At 37.5% G+C, this 21063-nt stretch overlaps 1 protein-coding gene across 2 annotated transcripts in view; it reads right to left on the bottom strand.

The window, feature by feature from the left end:
• Window positions 1–10433: 10433 nt before the first annotated feature.
• Window positions 10434–21063, bottom strand: part of stx12 (syntaxin 12) — a 39404-nt gene continuing 28774 nt past the window's right edge. Inside the window, exons 7-10 of one of the 2 annotated variants that reach the window (XM_057828132.1) lie at window positions 19995–20100; window positions 19835–19907; window positions 16133–16215; window positions 10434–11173 (exon numbers count right to left, since the gene is read on the bottom strand). In XM_057828132.1, the coding sequence (XP_057684115.1) occupies window positions 11081–11173; window positions 16133–16215; window positions 19835–19907; window positions 19995–20100 (355 nt within the window). In that variant the 3' untranslated portion in view covers window positions 10434–11080. The remainder of the gene's footprint in view (window positions 11174–16132; window positions 16216–19834; window positions 19908–19994; window positions 20101–21063) is intronic. The other variant, XM_057828131.1, reaches the window with a different exon arrangement.

Here is a 21063-nt window from a genome sequence, read left to right as displayed (position 1 = left end):
TTGGCATGGTCTTTCAGAGGACAAAGAGGTAAGCCATTTTTATATTTTCAACTTAGTTTTTAGCATGACGTTGTGCCGTACTGCTTCTGTCTGAGAATGAATGACCTGAAAAGAATTACAATGGTATCTGACTGCTACTGTTACCATTTCTGTTGTAAAAAAAACAACTTTAGTAAGGGGGAAGTGTAAATAAATTATATAATTAAGATTTGTTAATAACAAAAAAATTAAAAGTGTTCGTTGGCTCTCACTGAGTAGCATTTGTGACCGCTACACAAAAATAGCTATATAAATTACTCCCAAGAACGGTTAGCGACGTTGGACAACCAGAGGATATAATATATTGGAAAGACAGGGCTGGTGGTAAAGGATAGCTTGTTGAAACAAGAGAATGTCATTGTCAGTCGCGTAAGAAAAAGGTGTCGATAAAAAAGCTAAGGCTATGCTAAGGTCGGCTCATTTTTTTTGTCTTTTTTGGACCTTGACACTCAAGCCATCTCTTTAACTAAACATTTTTATGTACTTCCACATCTTTGCAAGTGAATTTGGCACAGGGGACATCATTTTCGGAGAGAATTGGTAGGTTTAGCTTTGTAAACATCTCCTTCGTACACGATTTCCATTCATTTCCTATTGGGGACAAACGATGGCGTGTCCTCCCTTAGCAACAGTAGCTAACGTCATGAATATTAATGAGCGAAAGTGACGCTTGCGGCACGCCATTATAGCTCTAAAATGTGTTATTTTGAGATGTATGGGTTATTTTTTTTCTTCTTTTTTTTCTTTTTTACAAATTACAACATATTTGCAAATTGGAACATCAACATGAATATAAAGTTAAAATAAATAATGGAAAAAAATAACAAATATTTTAAATAAAATTGAAATAAATACCGTAATTTTCGCACTATAAGGCGCTCCTGACTATAAGTCACCACCCACCAAATGTGACACTAAAATGGCATTTGTTCATAGATAAGCCCCACTGTACTATAAGCCGCTGCGGTCCTCACTGTATTATGGGATATTTACACCTAAAGCGGTAATGCTTTTTTTGACAACAGCATATTATGACTGTCAGAAGACCAAATGAACCACCATGAAGTTTTGAACCAAGTGGCTGCAAAGCTTCATTGTCGTGCTGCAACGATTAATCGATTAACTTGAGTATTTGATTAGAAAAAAAATATTCGAAATAAATTTTGCTGCCTCGAGTATTCCTTTAACTAAAACGGCGTTGTAATGTTTTTTTTTTTTTTTAAGTGTTTGCCTTTAGTTTTATTGATTTAGGTGGATACACTGCCTGTAGTCCAGTCCATTTCACAGGGCCGAATCCAGCTGCTCCCTGTTAAGACCAACATAAGCTAAGTTTTTGTTTGAGCTAATGTTTTTTTTAATGCATTCGTAATTGTTAAAAGGTATATTCAGCAGTTTTTTTGTGGGAATATGTGCTTGAACTATTTGTTAAGAGCATTGTAAAAAACCGTTGGCATTTTATAGCATTTAAACTAGCCGACTTTTGCTATGTAAGTTAGCTAATTGTTTTTTTGTTATACATATATTCTCATTTATTTAGTTATTTATTATACCGTTTGAGGCTCAGGTCAGGTATTTTAATTTTATTATAATTAAAATGAATTTTAATATTATTATGTTCCTTATCCAATTACTCAATTATTCGAACTAACTAGTTGATCGATTAATCGACTACTAAAATAATCGATAGCTGCAGGCCTACTTCATTGTTTCAGGAAGCTTCATTTGGCCCTCACTGCTCCCTTGGGGAGAGAGTCAACCTCTGCTGCCACCTTCTGTCAACACTGTTGTTGTCCAACATGCTTCCTAGCATGCATTGAAGTGCTACGGTTGTAAATAAAAATCAAAATTCATGTTCTGTTCAAAATATTTATTTAGTTACTGTGCCTGTTGTTTCATTAATTGCTAGATATGGTATATGGTAACACTTTATTTACTTTTATATTTTCCTCAAAAAAAAAATCCATTACAAATCCAATTAATTTAGACAGGATTGGACATCTCGCGCCGCCAATGGCACTGAAACCAGAGCATTCACAGCCAGTATTTTGTGGGCATTTACAGGTCACTTCCTGTTCATTTTAGGACATTTACAGGTTACTTTGTGTTCATTTTGAGTCACTTACTATTCATTTGGGGACATTCTCGAGTCACTTCCTGTTCAGTAACCCAAAATAAACAGGAAGTGACCTGTAAATGCCCCAAAAGGAGAAGGAAGTGACCAAAAATCAATAGGAAATGAGGTGAAATGCTCCAAGTTTAACTCGTCGCCTGGCATTGGCTGCCACTGACGGTTATAGGCGTCCAATCTGTTTGAAATGGGAGGGATGGCAGCGAATACCCCCCCTATTCGCTATGAACTATTTAGATCTTATGACTAGAACTACATTCTTGTAACCGATCAGTGTGAAAGAGGCTATTCTTTTAATGAATGGGGACCGGTCGGTGCCGACGGCAATGGTTACACCTCGTGGCTGAGACAAAAAAAATATTTGTGGTTAATTTTTGACCACTTACAAAATATCGACTGGATAGTCAACTCTGGCCAAGGTGCACCCTCCTAGCAAATCTGACAGCCGTGTGATTCTACTGTGAGAAGAAGAACGTGAGAAGATAATGGATGTAATACATACTGTGTATTAAAACATTCTTCTATTTCACATTTTCAACACTATCCTTAAGTTGCTGTATACTCAGTACTTACAGTGTATCACAAAAGTGAGAACACCCCTTGTTGTATATGGTCATTTAGTACCTGTTTTACATTTGGAGTAAAGGTTCATTTTATGACCACTTGCTATGTAATACCTGAACTTATTTCAAATGCAATCCAGCAGTTTTGTGTTCCTCTTGAGCTCATTAGCTTTGTGGGTCGTGCGGTCTTACACACAAACAGCCATTCACACACATTTGGAACATTTTGAATGTGCATGAACCTAACATACATTATTTTAGAACATAGGTTAGGTTACCAACAGCTCCCCATGTAATGCAGTTCATATTACTGTGTGAATTTGGATGGTATACTGTGGTGATTATTATTACCTACTGGAATCACTCACTCACTCCACACTTATGGAGCTTACATGCAAAGCGTTTCCAACACTGCAAAATGCTTTAGCGCCTCCTTGTGTCAATGTTCATGACTTGTTTTTACATTTTGAATTCTGTTATATTTTAGTACACCATCGTAGAGGACCTTTTTAACTTCTAAAAATGTATTATCGATCATGGTAATGGTAAATGGTGTTATACTTGCATAGCGCTTTTCCACCTTTTAAGGCGCTCAAAGCGCGTTACACTACATCGCCATCTACCTACTGGTGACGCAGCACCTGGAGCAATGTGGGGTTCAGTATCTTGCTCAAGGATACTTAGGCAAGTTCTACAGAGAATCGAACCAACAACCTCTGGGTTGGGGGACAACTACTCTAACACTGAGTCACGCCACCCCATCATGCATGGAACCTACCCTTTTTGACCATAGATACTTTCACTGTGTTGAATTATGAACTTCAGTGATCCCTCGCTACTTCGCGGCTCAACTTTCGCAACCTTAGTGCATCGCGGATTCTTAAAACATATATAAGAGTTCTAAAAACAAATGCATTTTATGTACAGTACATTTGTTTTTCTATGTACACATCAGGGGTCGCGTTAACCGAATATTTTCCGTCGTTGACCAGTTTTTTAAAACGGTGACGGAAAAAACTGAAGTTCATCCGTCATTTTGACAGGTTGCAATTCACACCCACAGGGTGGCAAGTGAGCATATTAATTAGCTATTGTCTCTCTTGATGCATGACGTCGTTGGCCTTACTCGGAAAAATGTTAAGGCAACTGAGTGTTTGCCTTGCACGGCCAGACTGTTCTCCCTGTATTTTTCAAACACTGAGAGAAAAGTCTGGGACACAGCCTCTCGAGAAGGTACAAAATCAATCGACAAATCAGATTTGTTTATTTGCGTGACGTGTTCTTCACGAGCAACGTCACTCTTGCGCGCCGAAAGTCTCTAGAACAACACGGATGGCAAACGGGAGGGCCGAGAATATGTTCCAATCCGCGGTAAATTCAGTTTTAAATAAGCTAAAACACAACGAGTCATTGACAAGTCTGTCTCTCGCTAGCCATGTTGAATAAACTCCGTTCTCCTCGTGTTTACTTCCGCGCGCAAGTCCCTCGTCCTGCCCTTGTCGCTTTGCTAGCGGCACGTCTGCCCGTCGCTGATTGGTGAACTCCGCTGTCTGTTTGCCTCTTGTTAAGTGTAGAAAAGGCTACAAAGTTATGTGATTGTTTGCTTAAGATGTTCACAGTTGCTCGTTCAATGCCTTCAGCATCATTTGATTCCCACATTTGGCTGACGTAAATAGGTGAAAAGTTGGATTGCGCATGCACCGTACCAGAATACGGATGTCAATGGTAAGAAAGTCACGGGTGGATGCACGACATGAGCGTGCGTCTAATTGTGTGTTTGTTCATTGCTGTGCGTAAATGCAAAGTGAGTATCACAAGCAGCATTCATATTTACGTAGACAATTTGTTATGATTACCTTTTGCTGTTGTTATGATAGTTCGTCCGATTGTTTTGCGTGGTAGTCCGTTAGCGTGTTGCTATGCTGCGATTCTAAAATAGCGACAAGTTGCGGCATAGCGCACCGGAAGTAGAGTGAATCCGCTTCACAATAAGTTCCCGAAACCGGAAGTGCTTAGCTGGAGCGTAGAAAATAGTTTAAGCTTAACTTCGAATATTCCCTCTACATGTTTAAATGTAATTAAGTTTAATTTAAGCAATGTATATTTATTTGTTTCTTTTCATGTCTTTTGTACAGATAAACCACACACACAGATACACACATATATACCCACAAACACCTACTCAAGAATATAACCATTTCCACATCTACATGGACAGTTGGGATGAATGGACTGTATAAAGTTGATTTAAGAGGATTTGCATTAAAGGAAAAGGAGAAATCCAGCCACCTGTCCAAGATTGCCTCTACTTTGAGTGGGCCTTAAGTGGTGTTTGGCCAACACACTGACGTGAACACAGCTAAAATCAACCTGAATCAGCGAGAATCCAGTTTTCTCCACTACATTAAGCTTATTCCGACAGAATATTAATTAAAAATGAATGAAAACTAAATACTATAGAATATGTCATTATTATCATTTTAAAAATGTAAGTGACTGGTAAAAATAGATTATGACCGGATTTTTATGACACTGTCAGTCAAAATGACAGACAACGAAAAAGTCTAGCGCAACCTCTGGTACACATGCACATATATAAGAGAATGTTTGTGATTGATTGATTGATGGATTGATTGATTGATTGATTTTTATTTCGAGCAATAACAAAAAACAACAAGTATGGGAAAAAAATATAAAATAAAATTAAAATAAAACATTAATGATGATTGTAACAAAAATAATAACAATACATACACGTGTAGCTCGAAAAGGAGTGGGAAGAAGCCGAGCTTTTTTGTGTCCCACCCCCATTTCAATCCAAAAATTCCATAGGAATGCAGTCACTTCCCTACAACAGCTGTACTAATCATAATGATTACATCGATAATAATAATAATAGCTGCAGTAATAATAACACCAATATATCTATCTATCTATCTATCTATCCATATATATATATATATATATATATATATATATATATATATATATATGTATACACACACATCACTAATAATACATATGAGTAACTATTACATATGTACTAAATATTATACATAAAACATGTAATACTTCTACATGTTTTATGTATGTAATACTTCTACATATACCCAAGACATTTAAAGACCTCTTTCTGTATATCATGACCAGACTTGATGTTTATACAGCAATTTGAATTTCTGGATACTTTGACACTGCTTATAACGTAATCCCAAACTGTTCCAGAGTTTTACCCCACATACAGACAAGCAGAATCCTTTAAGAGTAGTACGAAATTTTGGTCGTGAAAAGTTGGCAAATCTTCTCGAATTATGAGATTGCTCTTGCACTGTAAAAAGACATTGTAAGTTGAGGGGTAATAACTTATGAAATGCTTTAAATACAAATATTGATGTGTTGTATTGTACAAGATCATCACATTTTAACAGTTTTGATTGAGTTAATAAATCATGAGTGTGATCTAAAAAACCCACTTTCTGTATAACCCGAATTGCTCGCTTCTGTAATGTAACTAATGGATATAATACACTTTGGTAAGTGTTCCCCCATACTTCGACACAATATGAAAAGTATGGGAGTACCAAAGTGCAGTATAAAATCCGAAGTGCATTTACATCAAGGTATTGTTTTGCTTTATTTATGATTGACAGACATTTGGAGATTTTGTTTTTCATGTATCTGATATGGGGTCTCCATGACAGCGTGTTATCAATTGTAACACCGAGAAATTTAGCTTCATTTACATTTTCAATTGGTAGACCTTCAATTATTATTTTCAACTCAGAATTAGCTATTTGATTACCAAATAATATTGCCTTTGTTTTCTTAATATTTAGGGATAATTTATTTATATCCATCCACTTCTTTATGGCTTTTACTTCCTTATTCACGGTAGTTACTAGCTCGCTATAATTATCACTACCATAGAATATGTTGGTGTCGTAAGCAAATAAAATAAGTTTTAATGCATTGGAAACATGGAAGATATCGTTCATATACACAATGAAAAGTTTTGGTCCCAACACAGACCCTTGAGGGACACCACAGCTAATGTGAAGTGTGCCATATATGTTCTCGTCCATCTTAACATATGTTCAGTACATTTCATATAGACATTTTGTTGTATTATTTTACTTTAAAATTCTAATAAAATATGCATTTATAGGGTTTTGTACACACTTATATATGGTGGAAAACACAAAGCTGAAAAAGCAGTTTCTGCTCTTGCACCCCTCTTTAAAATAAACTGCTGTATTTTAAGCCAAAAGAACTGTTGTATTTGATAGAACAATATGTCTATATGCTGCCATAGCAGATTTGTGGCGTAATAAGCCCCCAAACTATTTTTAATTTGTCCGTTTTACCCTGGAAACCCCTGTTTGCAGACGTCGTGTAACCGCTTTTGTTTCAACCTAGTCATAAAAAGAAGTAATCGTATTTATTATTCGAAATGTCTGTCATTTTTAGCTTTGAATCATTAATTGATGTCTAATATTTCGTCTAAAAAAAAAAATATATATATATATATATATATATACATTCACTATTTTAATTTTAAACAAATTAAGAAATAATGAAAAAATTGGCATCTGTAAAAAAAAAGTTAGGGATATCTACCTCATCACTATCGCTTAATTGTATTTTTTTCGTTACTGTCGCATTTTCCCCAATATTTTAGATGCTTTCTATTCCTCTTGTGCTTATCTCCATTGCTGATTTCAATTATTAGTAGTAGTTTTTGTTTTATTTTGATTTTTGTTTTATTTTTATTTATTTTTTATTCTGTGATTAAATGCGATCTTTTGTCTTGGTTTTTACGGTGTGTTGATTTAAATGTGATTTTTATGATCGTCATGTGATGTAAAGCACTTTGAATTGCCTTGTGTTGAATCGTGCTATATAAATAAATTTGCCTTGCCTTGCCTTAAATAATCGATCCAAACAAAGAAAAATTGAAAAAAAAAAAAAGTTTAAAAGGGTAAATATATGAAAAAGAAAATCTCAACCATTCCTTGATGTCTGCGATTTCTGCATCGCGACCCTTGTTATATTACCACGTTTCACCCATAAAATCCCCTCCAAAATCCAGCTGTGTCCATTCACAGCTGCGTTTTGACACTCGGTGATACATGCTATATGGAGTTTTTGGATCGAAAAGAGGTTAGTACGCGATATCTCATTAAAATTGTGGCGTCTTTATTTATGCTCTTGCGTGCGCTCACCTCCAGTTAGGGTTTTGCTGTTTAATTTTCTTTTTTTTTTTTTAAATGCCCTCCTGTTCAAAATGTTTCTTCCCCCAGAAAATTGAGATTTTAAGCTTTCCAATGACATATCCCGTATGCATATATGACAATTTTGAAATTTGGCCAAATTCGGGGGTCTCAGAGCGGAACTTCAAGTCACCTGAGTGTTTTCCGCCCTACACAAAAAGAATATGTTGAAGAGGAAAATCCCCTTCAATATCAAAATTAGGGATGTCCCGATCCTATACTCAGTATCTGTATCAGCACCCGATACGTCTAATTTTGGAGTATCGGACAGTCTTGGATTTGGTGACAATATCTGATCCGATCCAGTAATCGCATATTTTCAGTATTTTCATGCTTTTTGGCTACTGTAAATCCAACCAATAGGCAAATATTTCAGCTGAGTGAGACTACAGCTCCTAAGAAACTAATGATAGTAACATAGCATTGTGTAATATTATTGTGTAGGTGCCAGCAGAGCTCAGTTTAACAGAATTTTTTTTTTTTTGCAATATTTTTACTGGTCGAAAAATATGGCTATCAGATCGGTATCGGCAAAAGAACCTATGCGAAGTTGGCCCCTATCGGATGCAAAACGATAGAAAAATCATCACTCGAAATGAATATCTCAAGTCCATCTGCAAAATGGACCCAAAGAGGTGCCATTTGTTTGTGATAGTTGTTGGGAAACCCCTCTATTATTGAGAGTTTGTATGCTTCGTCAGCCGCGACGGAGGTGCTGCAATTGACGTCGTCACTCGGAATTAATATCTTAACATCTATAAAACGATAGCAGCACAAACGAAACTTTTTACAGCACAAACGTAGCACAAACGACACCATTTTTAGTCATTTTGAATCAAAATGGAGGGCTGGTTGACCTCAGATTAACCTTCAAAAGAATTGTTAATATCTGTTTATGAGATATTATCAATTTTCTTTTTTGTTAATATCTGTCGAGATATTAATAATTTTGCCGTTTTGACCCGTGCATCATTTCCACTCGTCTGCAGGACCAGCACGTCTGATGGGATTGACTAGGTGCAATTGGACACACTCAGGCAAAAAACCTCGGTGTCAGTATTAGCGATGAGACAGCATAGACTAGGATGTCATCATACGCTCACAAGGGATTCACACAAATACTGGGTCCTAAATAAGAGTGTGACAATATCTCGATACAGCGATATATCGCGATATTTTGCAACCCGATGGGTTATCGATATGCTCCCGCCAAGAATCGATACTTTTATTTAACATATTGGCCATAAAATGGAGTATGGATGCTGTAAACTGCTCAATGTTTGTTGAGCAATTCCTTGGCAGTCCACTAGGGGCGCTCGGGAGTTGCGGTGAGGGTAAAGTGCGCACAAGTTGTCTAGAGAAGAAGAGAGGAAGCTCCAAGTGGGTTGAAAAAAATAAAAAAGCTCCGTGAGAACGGTGGAGGAAAAAATGAGAAAAATATTGCTACAAATCACACATGGGGACACACTTTAGATTTTACACCAACAAGAAAGGAAGTCAGGTGAACAAGGACTTTGCTGTATGCAAGAATTGTCTAAGAAAAATAAGTTTCACTGGGAGCTGGTGACGTACTGGACACCGGAGTTTGTGAGCTTCGCCTTCATCACTTGAGGTAAGAAAGTTTTGCAATGTAATTGACTTTTTAATTTACATGTATTACAGACTCTACCCCGCTCCCTCCTCCCTTTCCTTGGTCATCAGGACCCCCACATGGTGTCAACCGGAAATACAACTAGCTAATGATAGCACCAACATATTCAAAGTCAGCGTAGGCATTAAATGCATTTCTTGTTGTTGTTTGTGCTTCTTCAGTCTCGTCTTTTCTTCTGTTCCCCATAACCTCCATCCTGTTCTCTGCTTTCGCCGAACAAACGAGGTACGTTGAATGATCACAATGGGAGTATGCCCATAGTCCCATATAATACTTTAAAACCGTTCAGACCAATTGAACACAGATTTCCATTCTCAGTGTAAAGCAGCTGAACAGGAAAGTTTTTTAAAAAATTGAGAAAACATTTTTTACAGCGCAACCCAGAAAAAAACGTAACACAAATAATTGACACCTTTTTAGCCATTTTGAATCAAAATGGGGGCTAGTTGACCTCAGATTGACCTATAAAAGAATTGTTAATATCTCAAAAACAATAGCAATACAAACGAAGATTTTGTCACCAAAAAGCACACACAAATAGCATAAACCTTGCAGAAATGAATGACATAATTTTTCTATAAATTTGCATTTTATGGGGGGTCAACTTCACGGATTTAAAAGAAAATCAGCATCGGAACATCCCTAATCCAAATGACTATGTTTGTGACTGCTTCCAACATTTTTGACTGTGCATCGTTTGTTGAAAAAAATGAATAAACTCATAATTATAGTACTGTATTCAAGACATTTATTACATATACTGACATACTGACATGAGTCATATTATTCAAATCAAATGCTTCGTAGGGCAGGAGTTGCTTTTTCCAGATATATTTCATATGGCAGGCTATAATGCAGAACAGTGTCATATTTACAAATATGGATTTACTGCCTATCTGTTAAGACGTGTACAACATTTATACTACAATCACCACCTGGAGTCCACCTGGCCATGTGCTATCATAATTTACTCTTTAAGGCCTCAGCCAGCTTTAAAAGTAGTCATTTGCTCAATCAAACCTTCAAAAGTGCAGCGAACACACTTTTTCATGAGAATGTGCCACAACCAGAGAGATGACCAAAATAATAATAATAATAATAATAATACACACATTTTTTACTAGCCTGGTTTGATCTCCTAATTGCAATAATTAGAAAACTGAAATACAGTGTTAGTGGAGAAAAGGAAAACAAATGATTCTCTTAACACAATCTCAGCTCCCCATAAATTGCAGTTCATACAGGTGTCACCAATTAACAAAAAAAATCCATGGACAGTCCAGATTAGCATGTTTGCAGCTCTGCACTAATCTATGCCTGTGATTCTGATGAAGTGAGCAAAATTGATCCGCTCGTTTTGTGATACTTTCAGGTGCGTGGAGAACAAAGTAAAATGTGGTAATAACAAAGTAATTAACCTGGAGTGGAGTCACTTGGACAATTCATAGATGATGACGGCAAGAATAGCCAACGCAATGGAGCAAACTAATGCCAGGATGCACATCTTCTTCCGGGACTTTTGCTGTCATAAGGAAAGCAAAATGAGTTATTGGCAGACAGACAAGAGTACCTTACCAGGGTATAATATAATAAGGAAAAATATTGTTAAGTTTTCAACTTTTAAACACCCATACCAAAAATCTTTTTTTTCTAATAGGACTTCAGACCCACATTTTGATAATTTAAAGGGAACCTCAGACTTAGACTTGTAGGCTCTTATAGGCCAGTTTGTTCTTTTTACTAAAATATGTTATTCCACATTTATTATTGCAATTGATTTACAAATCTATAATATTTAGTACATGTTTTGACCTTCGGAGGGGGCCATGTTTTACGAGCGCAATGCTGACGCGGTTGGGCAGCGCTGGGAGAACAGCTGTGCTAGCTAGCTAGCACAGGGTCCCCCCAGGATTGATAAATCTAAATTCAAGACTTTTAAGACCTTTTGTAATGCCATTTCAACTGAAAATTAATACTTTTCTCGCAGTCATTAAATAGATCATATTGAATCATATCAAATAAATAAAGCACTGAACATCAAATTTAATCTCAATTACTAAGTGTGTTTGACAAAAGAGTGCACTTATATTGAAGATACAATTAAAACACCTTTAAAGTAACATAAAGTCTGTCAGAATTTTTTTAAACACACACACGCACACAATAATTATGGACAAAAAGAGGAGGAGGACAGGACTCAGACCAGCCATCTTCTGTAACAAGCTAGCCGCTAGTGCACCTGCCGAGACCCCAGTGAACATGGCTAACTCTCGAGTTAAAACGGCGAAATTCACATTCATTCAAAAGGCAAACCGAAATGTTTAAGCAGGTCCACTGCCTTCGCATGACCCATAAACTGCAACCTAAAGTATCTGGATGTAACTTGAGACCCTATCACTACTCCAAAACAACGGGAATATCGCGGGACTTAACCGGGCTGCAGTTGTGTGTGAAAACAATTTCCCGTGTCGACTGACATGGGAAGCAGTGTGCGTGAAAGCAGGCGTTAAATTCCTGGGTAACAGCAGATGGCTGATGTAGAGCAGGGCGGTAAACCGAAAATTTACCGTCACCGAAATTCTTAACGATGACCGACGTAATTTTGACCATGTCGGTAAATTCGGTAAATTAATAAAACAAGAAAATAGTCTTTTCATCCCGCTTTGATTCTGTGTTGTTCGTCTATGTTCATTCCCCTTTAAGAAAGCAGTGAATGTGCTTACGTAGGGAGTCACGTGATCATCAGGAAGCCAATCAAACAAAAGCCCGGTAAGCTAACGCTAGCAGCTAACGCTACAAGCAAAACGTGATGGAGTGTGGCTTAAGGGAGGTTCACCAAACTTTCAACCGACATTTACTAGACTCTTGGTGGCATCCAGACGGGCTTTCACCCGCTGTCCTCCTTTGTTCTCACGATTTCCGGAGATGGTGCTTTCAGTGCTTTCTACTGGTAGCCAGGCTAACGCTAGCTAGCGGCTAACGCTACAAATGAACGTTATTGAGTCGGATAGAGGCTCTAACCTTGTCGAAACGGCTGAACTTAATGAGTGGATTGGGCACGGACTGCATCTAGAAATTACTATGTGGCGTTATTTTGTATCTGTCTGTGTGTGTGATTCCTCTGATAGCTTTTGTGATGGTAAAGAATTCTGCATAAAGTACAATCCAACGGCGAAACTTATAATGACCGAGAAATGGCCCCAGCTATTTTTATTGTGCGTGCATTTATGAAAAAATGCACTGGGGGGGAAAAAAAACCCTTAAACCATAAAGTAAACACTTGTATTTAATAATTATATCACAGCAGCCATTAACAATAAGTTGTCTTTTTGAAGTGTACTGTTCAAGCTGCAAGTCATTTGTGTTACAATTACATGTTTGCACAGGCATATTGATTTTGACAATGTACATTGTTCAAGTCATACACGCTGTTATAAATGTTCATACTTGAATTCTTATTGCTTACAATACATTTTTATTAGGGCTGTCAAACGATTAAAATTTTTAATCGAGTTAATTACAGCTTAAAAATTAATTAATCGTAATTAATCGCAATTCAAACCATCTATATAATATGCCATATTTTTCTCTAAATTATTGTTGGAATGGAAAGATAAGACGCAAGATGGATATATATTTTCAACATGCGGTACATAAGGACTGTATTTGTTTATTATAACAATAAATCAGTTCTAAATCAGTTATAGAAATTTTATATTAAAACCCCTCATAATGTTTTCGTTTTAATAAAATTTGTTAAATTTTCAATCAAAAAATAAACTAGTAGCCCGCCATTGTTGATGGCAATAATTACTTACACTATAAAATCAGTCGCACCCAAACGCCAGCAGAGGGCAGCAAAACTCCGCAAAACACAACAGGTGGGCCTTTCACTCTAGTGACATTTAAATATGTCTGAGCTGGGCAAGTGCGTTAATTGCGTCAAATATTTTAACGTGATTAATTTAAAAAATTAATTAACGCCAGTTAATGCGATAATTTTGACAGCCCTAATTTTTATAAATTTAATGTTTAGACTGCATGTACAATTGTTAAATACAGTATATCAAATTGAATGCTGGTAAATAAATCAACAAGAAATAGTTAATCTGTATTTCATGCATTGATTCAGATTTTCAAATTATATAACAGTCCGCTTGGGCGAATTTATCGTCATTTATCGTTATCGAGATAAATCTGCTCAATTTATCGTGATACATGTTTAAGGCCATATCGCCCAGCCCTAGGCTGATGACTTAAAAATCATAGCGACGGCCGATGTAACTTCCTCCCTCTTCGCAGTAAGAGGAAAAGCAGTAAACAAACATCGCAATTAAAAACATAGCAAGCTGGAAACAGCTAAATTAAACTGAAAACATGACCAAAATTAAAATGTCAATTATTACGTCGGGCCGGGCCAGGGTTCTTTCTCACTAACTTTTTTAAATAACTATATATTAATGATGTATGAATGATAAACTAAGGAATACTTGTTCTAAAATAAATCATTTGGATAAAAAAAAGAAGGCGCTGTATGGTCATTGCAGAGCCAGAGCGTGCCTATACGCCCTTTTTAATCTTCCCCTCTGCGAGTCCGCAAAACCGCATCTGTTTATTTATATTTAACAAACTTTTCCAGCGTTATTTCGTTGTGTAAATGAATTTATCATGATCATAAAATATGTAGTCTATTTAAACATTAAGAAATGTGCAGGTTTTTTTTTTTTTGCCAACTGAGAATTCGTTACAAAAGACAGGCTTTTATGCAGACATCATCACAAATGTTATCACACAAAATGCAGGTCGGGCTTTAATACCCACAGACCAGTTCGGGTCGGGCTGGATTTTTTAGGCCCGATTTTACCTCTATCTTAAAGTTTTGATGAGCTTAAATTGGCTGCAGTTACGAAGTCGGGAATGCTCCCTCCGGAAAAAACCACGATTTGACCAACATTATGTTTAACAAACTTTTCCAGCGTTATCTCATTGTGTAAATGCATTTATAATGATCATAAAAATATGTAGACTATTTAAACATTAAGAAAATATGCGGGGTTTTTTTTGCCAACTGAAAATTCGTTACAAAAGACAGTTACGACATCAGGAACGCTCCCTCTGGAACAAAACGCAATATGACCAACATTGTGACAGCCGATGCCGACCAAAAATGACGTAATATCCGAAACAGATCACCAATGGACTCATTTGAAGTATATGAATGGTGGTCTGTTTTGGTGTTCAGAATCCACAATACTTCTTCCTGCAGGGTTTTCGTTCCACCGACAAAAGGACGCATTCCCGATGCAGAGGTGGGTGGATTCCCCGTTTTGCCGGTTGTGGTGGTTTGGCACGCACGAGTTGAATCTCGATTTGTAGTGCAGTGCATCGTAAAAATTCTATGCGTCATCTTCATTATAAATTTAAGAAAAGAAAAGAAAAAACTTTGTCACAGATATAATTTAGGTTGCACTGAGATGTTCTTGAAAATTAAGACCACGGTGAAAAAATTCCAGACTTACAACAGCTACTTTAATACTTTTAATACCTTTAATAATGGAAAACTAAATTCAATGCTTTTTTAATACTTTTAATAACCCGCGGGTACCATGATATCCCTTCGTTGCTATTTGCATCATTGCCTTGTTTTTTTTTTCGTTTGTCTGCCTTTCACCGCGGTTTTCCCTCGAGTTTTTATTTTTTTTTTTTTAATTGATCCTGACCTACTGTCACGGACCCTTTTCGTGTCTTGCTTTTCGCGATCGCGTGTTTTTTGTGTGTTCAATAAACCGTTTAATGCAATCCCTACGTTATTGTTGTCCGCTTGCTGTCTGAAGTGAGCCGCGTTATCCAATTCCTTGGTCAAGCTAACCGCACTTTCTTTTCAGTTGCGTTTCCCTTTTAAGTTTTACCGCACAGAGACAGACAACACATGTGGGGTACTATTGCTTTATAAGGAAAATCATGACCCTAATGTCACGCGGAAGTATAGTCCTGTGGCCTACACGCGTCAGTCGAATCCCGAGGGACACCTTCATTTCATTGCTTTTGCTGCTCGTTTTGTGAAATATCAACAGTCGGGTTCTAATTGGAAGGGCAGAACAGACGACATATTTATGCAGCTAAAGAGTGACACTGTGGTAGCCCGGCAGTGCCACCCAGTGAGGTCACCGCAAAGAGTGCACTGCGTCGTCAACAACGATGGCAACCTACTATCTAAACTAATTTTACAAATTCTATTAAAACGAAAACGTTAAGAGAGGTTTTAATATCAAATGATTATAACTCATACTAACATTTATCATTTAGGAAATACATGTCTTTCTATCTGTGGTACCCTTTAAGGAGAATTACTGTCGCCACCAAACTGCATTTTTAACATCGAAGCCTGAACAAGAAGCGTTTGGTTTCGGTGGAACGGTTCACATTTTCACAAAAAGGTGAAGAAGACACTAAATTGACAAAAATGACTGGAGTGACTTACTTGGTAGTAGGCAGCTCTCTGTAGTTGTTCTGTCCCTCGCTCTACATGGACTTCAGCATTCTCCACATTTGCCTCGATGCTATCTGCAAAGCAAAAAATACATAGTGTTGCATGACTTGGTTGCAACACAACTATAGTCTATATAAGAACCAGCGTTGTCACTAACGTGTTAATAAGTTACGTGTTATTGTAATCTTGCTTTCTTTCAGTAACGAGCAATCTAACGCGTTCATTTTTCCAAACCAGTAATCGGACTAAAGGTTTTTCCTTGCACTTGTCTGTGCGTTACCATTTTGTTATTGTCTCATAATGTATGGAGAATGAAGAATATTGTAGTCATGTATGAGAGCATTTCGAACAGAAAATGTTAGAAAGGTTGCCACTACGAGTTCGTTTCCATGGTAATCACTAACAGTTACTTCCATTTTTGGTTTTGGGACAGAACGGCGTGAGGATCGCGGATGCACATTCGAGCCGAGTGAGGCCACTTGTTGAGATGTGCGGGGGAATGTTGATCTGTGTGCGTCCATGAATGTACGTCAGTATTTGTCCTTCATTCTGAAGGGTTCCAGCCATAGGTTGGAGCCACTACATGTGCGGCCGTTTCGTAGCTTTGCTGTTGCAGTTAGTCATCGCTTCCACTCGTCCTAGGCCAAGTCAGCGAGCATTGTTTAAGTCATATTCGTGTTGCATATTTACAGTTGTGGTCAAAAGTTTACATACGCTTGTGAAGAACATAATGTCATGGCTCTCGAGTTTCCAGTTATTTCTACAACTCTGATTTTTCTCTGATAGAGTGATTTGAACATAAACTTCTTTGTCACAAAAAACATTCATGAAGTTTGGTTCTTTTATGACTTTATTATAGGTTAACAGAAAAAAGTGATCAAATCTGCTGGGTCAAAAATATACATACAGCAGCGCTAATATTTGGTAACATGTCCCTTGGCCATTTTCACTTCAATTAGGCGCTTTTGGTAGCCATCCACAAGCTTCTGGCAAGCTTCTGGTTGAATCTTTGACCACTCCTCTTGACAGAATTGGTGCAGTTCAGTTAAATTTGATGGCTTTCTGACATGGACTTGTTACTGCAGCATTGTCCACAAGTTCTCAATGGGGTTTGAGTCAGGACTTTGGGAAGGCCATTCGAAAACCTTAATTCTAGCCTGATTTAGCTATTCCATTACCACTTTTGATGTGCGTTTGGGGTCGTTGTCCTGTTGGAACACCCAACTGCGCCCAAGACCCAATCTTCGGGCTGATGACGTTAGGTTATCTTGAAGAATTTGAAGGTAATCCTCTTTCTTCATTACCCCATTTACTCTCTGTAAAGTACCAGTTCCATTGGCAGCAAAACAGCCCCACAGCATAATACTACCACCACCGTGCTTGATGGTAGGCATGGTGTACTTGGGGTTAAAGGCCTCACCTTTTCTCCTCCAAACATATTGCTGGGCATTGTGGCCAAACAACTGGATTTTTGTTTTGTCTGACCACAGAACTTTCCTCCAGAAGGTCTTATCTTTGTCCATGTGATCAGCAGCAAACTTCAGTCGAGCCTTAAGATGCCGCTTTTGGAGCAAGGGCTTCCTTCTTGCACGGCAGCCTCTCAGTCCATGGAGATGCAAAACACGCTTGACTGTGGACACTGACACCTGTGTTCCAGCAGCTTCTAATTCTTGGCAGATCTGCTTTTTGGCAATTCTCGGTTGAATCTTCACCCTCCTGACCAATTTTCTCTCAGCAGCAGGTAATAGCTTGCGTTTTCTTCCTGATCATGGCAGTGACAAAACAGTGCCATGCACTTTATACTTACAAACATTTGTTTGCACTGTTGCTCTTGGGACCTGCAGCTGCTTTGAAATGGCTCCAAGTGACTTTCCTGACTTGTTCAAATCAATGATTCGATTTTTCAGATCCATGTATGTATATTTTTGACCCAGCAGATTTGATCACTTTGTCTGTTAACCCATAATAAAGTAATAAAAGAACCAAACTTCATGAATTTTTTTTTTTTTTGTGACAAAGAAGTATCTGTTCCAATCACTCTATCGGAGACAAATCAGAGTTGTAGAAATAACTGGAAAGACAAGAGAGCCATGACATTATGTTCTTCACAAGTGTATGTAAACGTTTGACCACAACTGTATGTTGTGAGGTGACGTGTTCGTTTAGCATCTTTGGGAGGTGTTGTAAGTCCGACTGATTGCAAAGTTGCGTTGCAAAAACGTTTTGTGACCAATTGACCGCGCGTGTGTACTGCATACTTCCGGGTTGTGCGCGCGCATTTGCGCCCGCCCCCACCTTTTTGTCTATTGCACTGTGCAATTCATTTGTGTTTTGTTGAATATTGTGCAGTCAATTTGCATTGTTTTATATTGGCACTGATATGCTGTTAACTCTAATAGGCTTCAACTGGGACTGTGTGCTTTGGTCAGATGAGCCCAAGAATGAGCTTTTTGGAACCAAACAGTCTAAGTGGGTCTGGCGTGCCACGAAAGATGCGCATGCTGAAAAGCACCTCATACCCACTGTGAAGTATGGGGGTGGGTCAGTGATGCTGTGGGGCTGTTTCGCTTCCAAAGGCCCTGGGAACCTTGTTAGGGTGCATGGCATCATGAATGCTTTGAAATACCAGGACATTTTAAATCAAAATCTGTTGCCCTCTGCCCGAAAGCTGAAGATGGGTCGTCACTGGGTCTTTCAGCAAGACAATGACCCTAAACATATGGTGGTGGTGGTGTTATACTTATATAGTGGCCAAATCTACACAGAAATGGTTAACCAGACACAAAATCAAGCTCCTCCCATGGCTATCTCAGTCCCCAGACCTTGTTTTGTTGGCAAAAGGGGGTTGTACAAAGTATTAACACCAGGGGTGCTAATAATTTTGACACACATTATTTGATGTCAAATAATTATTTCTTCATGTGGGATTTTTTCCCCCACTGAATAAATGCACTTGTATTGAAGGATGGATTTTTCTCTTTTTTTCCATTAAGGTCCAATATTATTTGAATTTAAAAAAATTATTAGAAGCTAAAAAACACATCTTAACCAGGGGTGCCAATAATTATGGAGGGCACTGTATTATACTTTCTTTTTATTTTTTGCAAGAGAACAGTGGCTCAATCATATTTAAACAAGTTGCATCATAAATATACCTCTGCAACATGAATGCGGCGTAAATAAATGCTTAACGGCACAGGGAAGATGCGGTGAGAGAGAACTTCCCTTCGTGTGCGTCCATGACCAAACGAAAGTACAATTTCCTTTATATATAGAAAGTCATTGTTGTTTACTTTGGAATCGCTACTTTCGCAGCAGTTTGTAACGTTACGTGCAGAACCGCAAAGTTGACATTTTTGATGGGGTACAAAATCTGACAGAACACTGGCAGAGTACCAACATTTAAATGAGTATTACGAACAGGTTAGTACCGACGACTCTGACAGTTTCAGTGTTTAAGTGGAAAAAATAATAGCTGTCTGTGGTTCTAATATCATGTCAATAATAGCTTGCTGCAATTATTAGTTAGGATAAAAAACTACAAAAGTTAAAAATAAACAAAAACAAAAAAACCTACAAAAGTTGAAAGTTGTAGAAAATGAACTTTCCCGACACTGGTTGTTCATTTTCTATAGTCAAATCATATGTTTTATTTGATTTTTTTTAATGAGAGAAAAGCCTGCTTCTTCTCACCAATCATTTCTCCTTGGTCATGGATCATCACAGCGAGGTCTTTAAAAATCTGGTTGACATCCATGATGTCCGACTGTGGAAAAAAAGATAAACAGAACAAGAAACAAACATGATCTCACCGAGTGATAGGGGTAATAAGCAATGAGAGGACGTTGCTGACCTCCAGCTGTCTAATATTAGTTTCTCTCTCCTTAATAAGTTCCAGGTCCTCCTCTGTGATCGCTGCCTCCTCTGTCTGAGTGGTCATTTGACCCCAGTCACCCTGACTGTTGACCAAAAACATTGAAAAGTTGGATTGTATCAGTGTGCATGCAAGTAGAAAATATATAATAAATATAAGGAGCATTGGAAGAGTTTAAATCATTACTGTGCTTAAATGTTACTGCATTGACTCCTAATTTAAGAAACATTCATATTAGCAACAATCTATTTAAACCATACTCATAAGTGGTGTCATTTTTTTGCTTAAAGATTATTTATTGACATGATTATCATTTAGCTGAGGTATTCTCCTTTCCCTTAACACATGAATAAACCCAGAGGTGGGTAGTAACGCGTTACATTTACTCAGTTACATTTACTTGAGTAACTTTTGAGAAAAATGTACTTAGAGTAGAGTACTTAGAGTTTTACCACACAATACTTTTTACTTTTTGAGTAGATTTGTGAAGAAACACTCCACTACTTTGGGCTACATTAAAGTCATTACATTTTTCGTCATTAATCTACATATTGAACTTATTTTTGCCAGAGATTCTGAGAGTGGCTGTCTCAGTTTCACCAATGAGATGTCGCAACAATAACCACATGACTCCATTATAACAATCAGAGGCAACAATGTTTGTTCTCCACTAGAGGGCACTCCTGCTCTTTGGACTGGTGATGTTTCATAGCGTTGTTCTGGTCTGAATTGGATGATTTTTGTGTCATCTTTTTTGGCCTAATATGGCCATGTAATAAGTTATAGTACAGTATAATAATAACACTTCATATACATAAAGTTATGCTAAGAAAAAAATCATCTCATTTTTTAATCAGACATCGTAAGCAGTTCCTCACAATTTTACTCATTACTTGAGTATTCTTTTCAGCAATACTTTTTCCTTGTACTTGAATAAATGTTTGGATGACTACTTTTACTTGAGTAATATTATTTAGAAGTAAGACTACTATTACTTCAGTAAAATGTTTGGCTACACTACCCACCTCTGAATAAAATGAACAGTTTA

The sequence above is a fragment of the Corythoichthys intestinalis genome, chromosome 22 (assembly GCF_030265065.1).
Source record: "Corythoichthys intestinalis isolate RoL2023-P3 chromosome 22, ASM3026506v1, whole genome shotgun sequence".
Classification (NCBI taxonomy): Eukaryota; Metazoa; Chordata; class Actinopteri; order Syngnathiformes; family Syngnathidae; genus Corythoichthys; species Corythoichthys intestinalis.
Note: the sequence above shows the minus strand (reverse complement) of the source record. Positions and strands in the feature narration are given on the sequence as shown.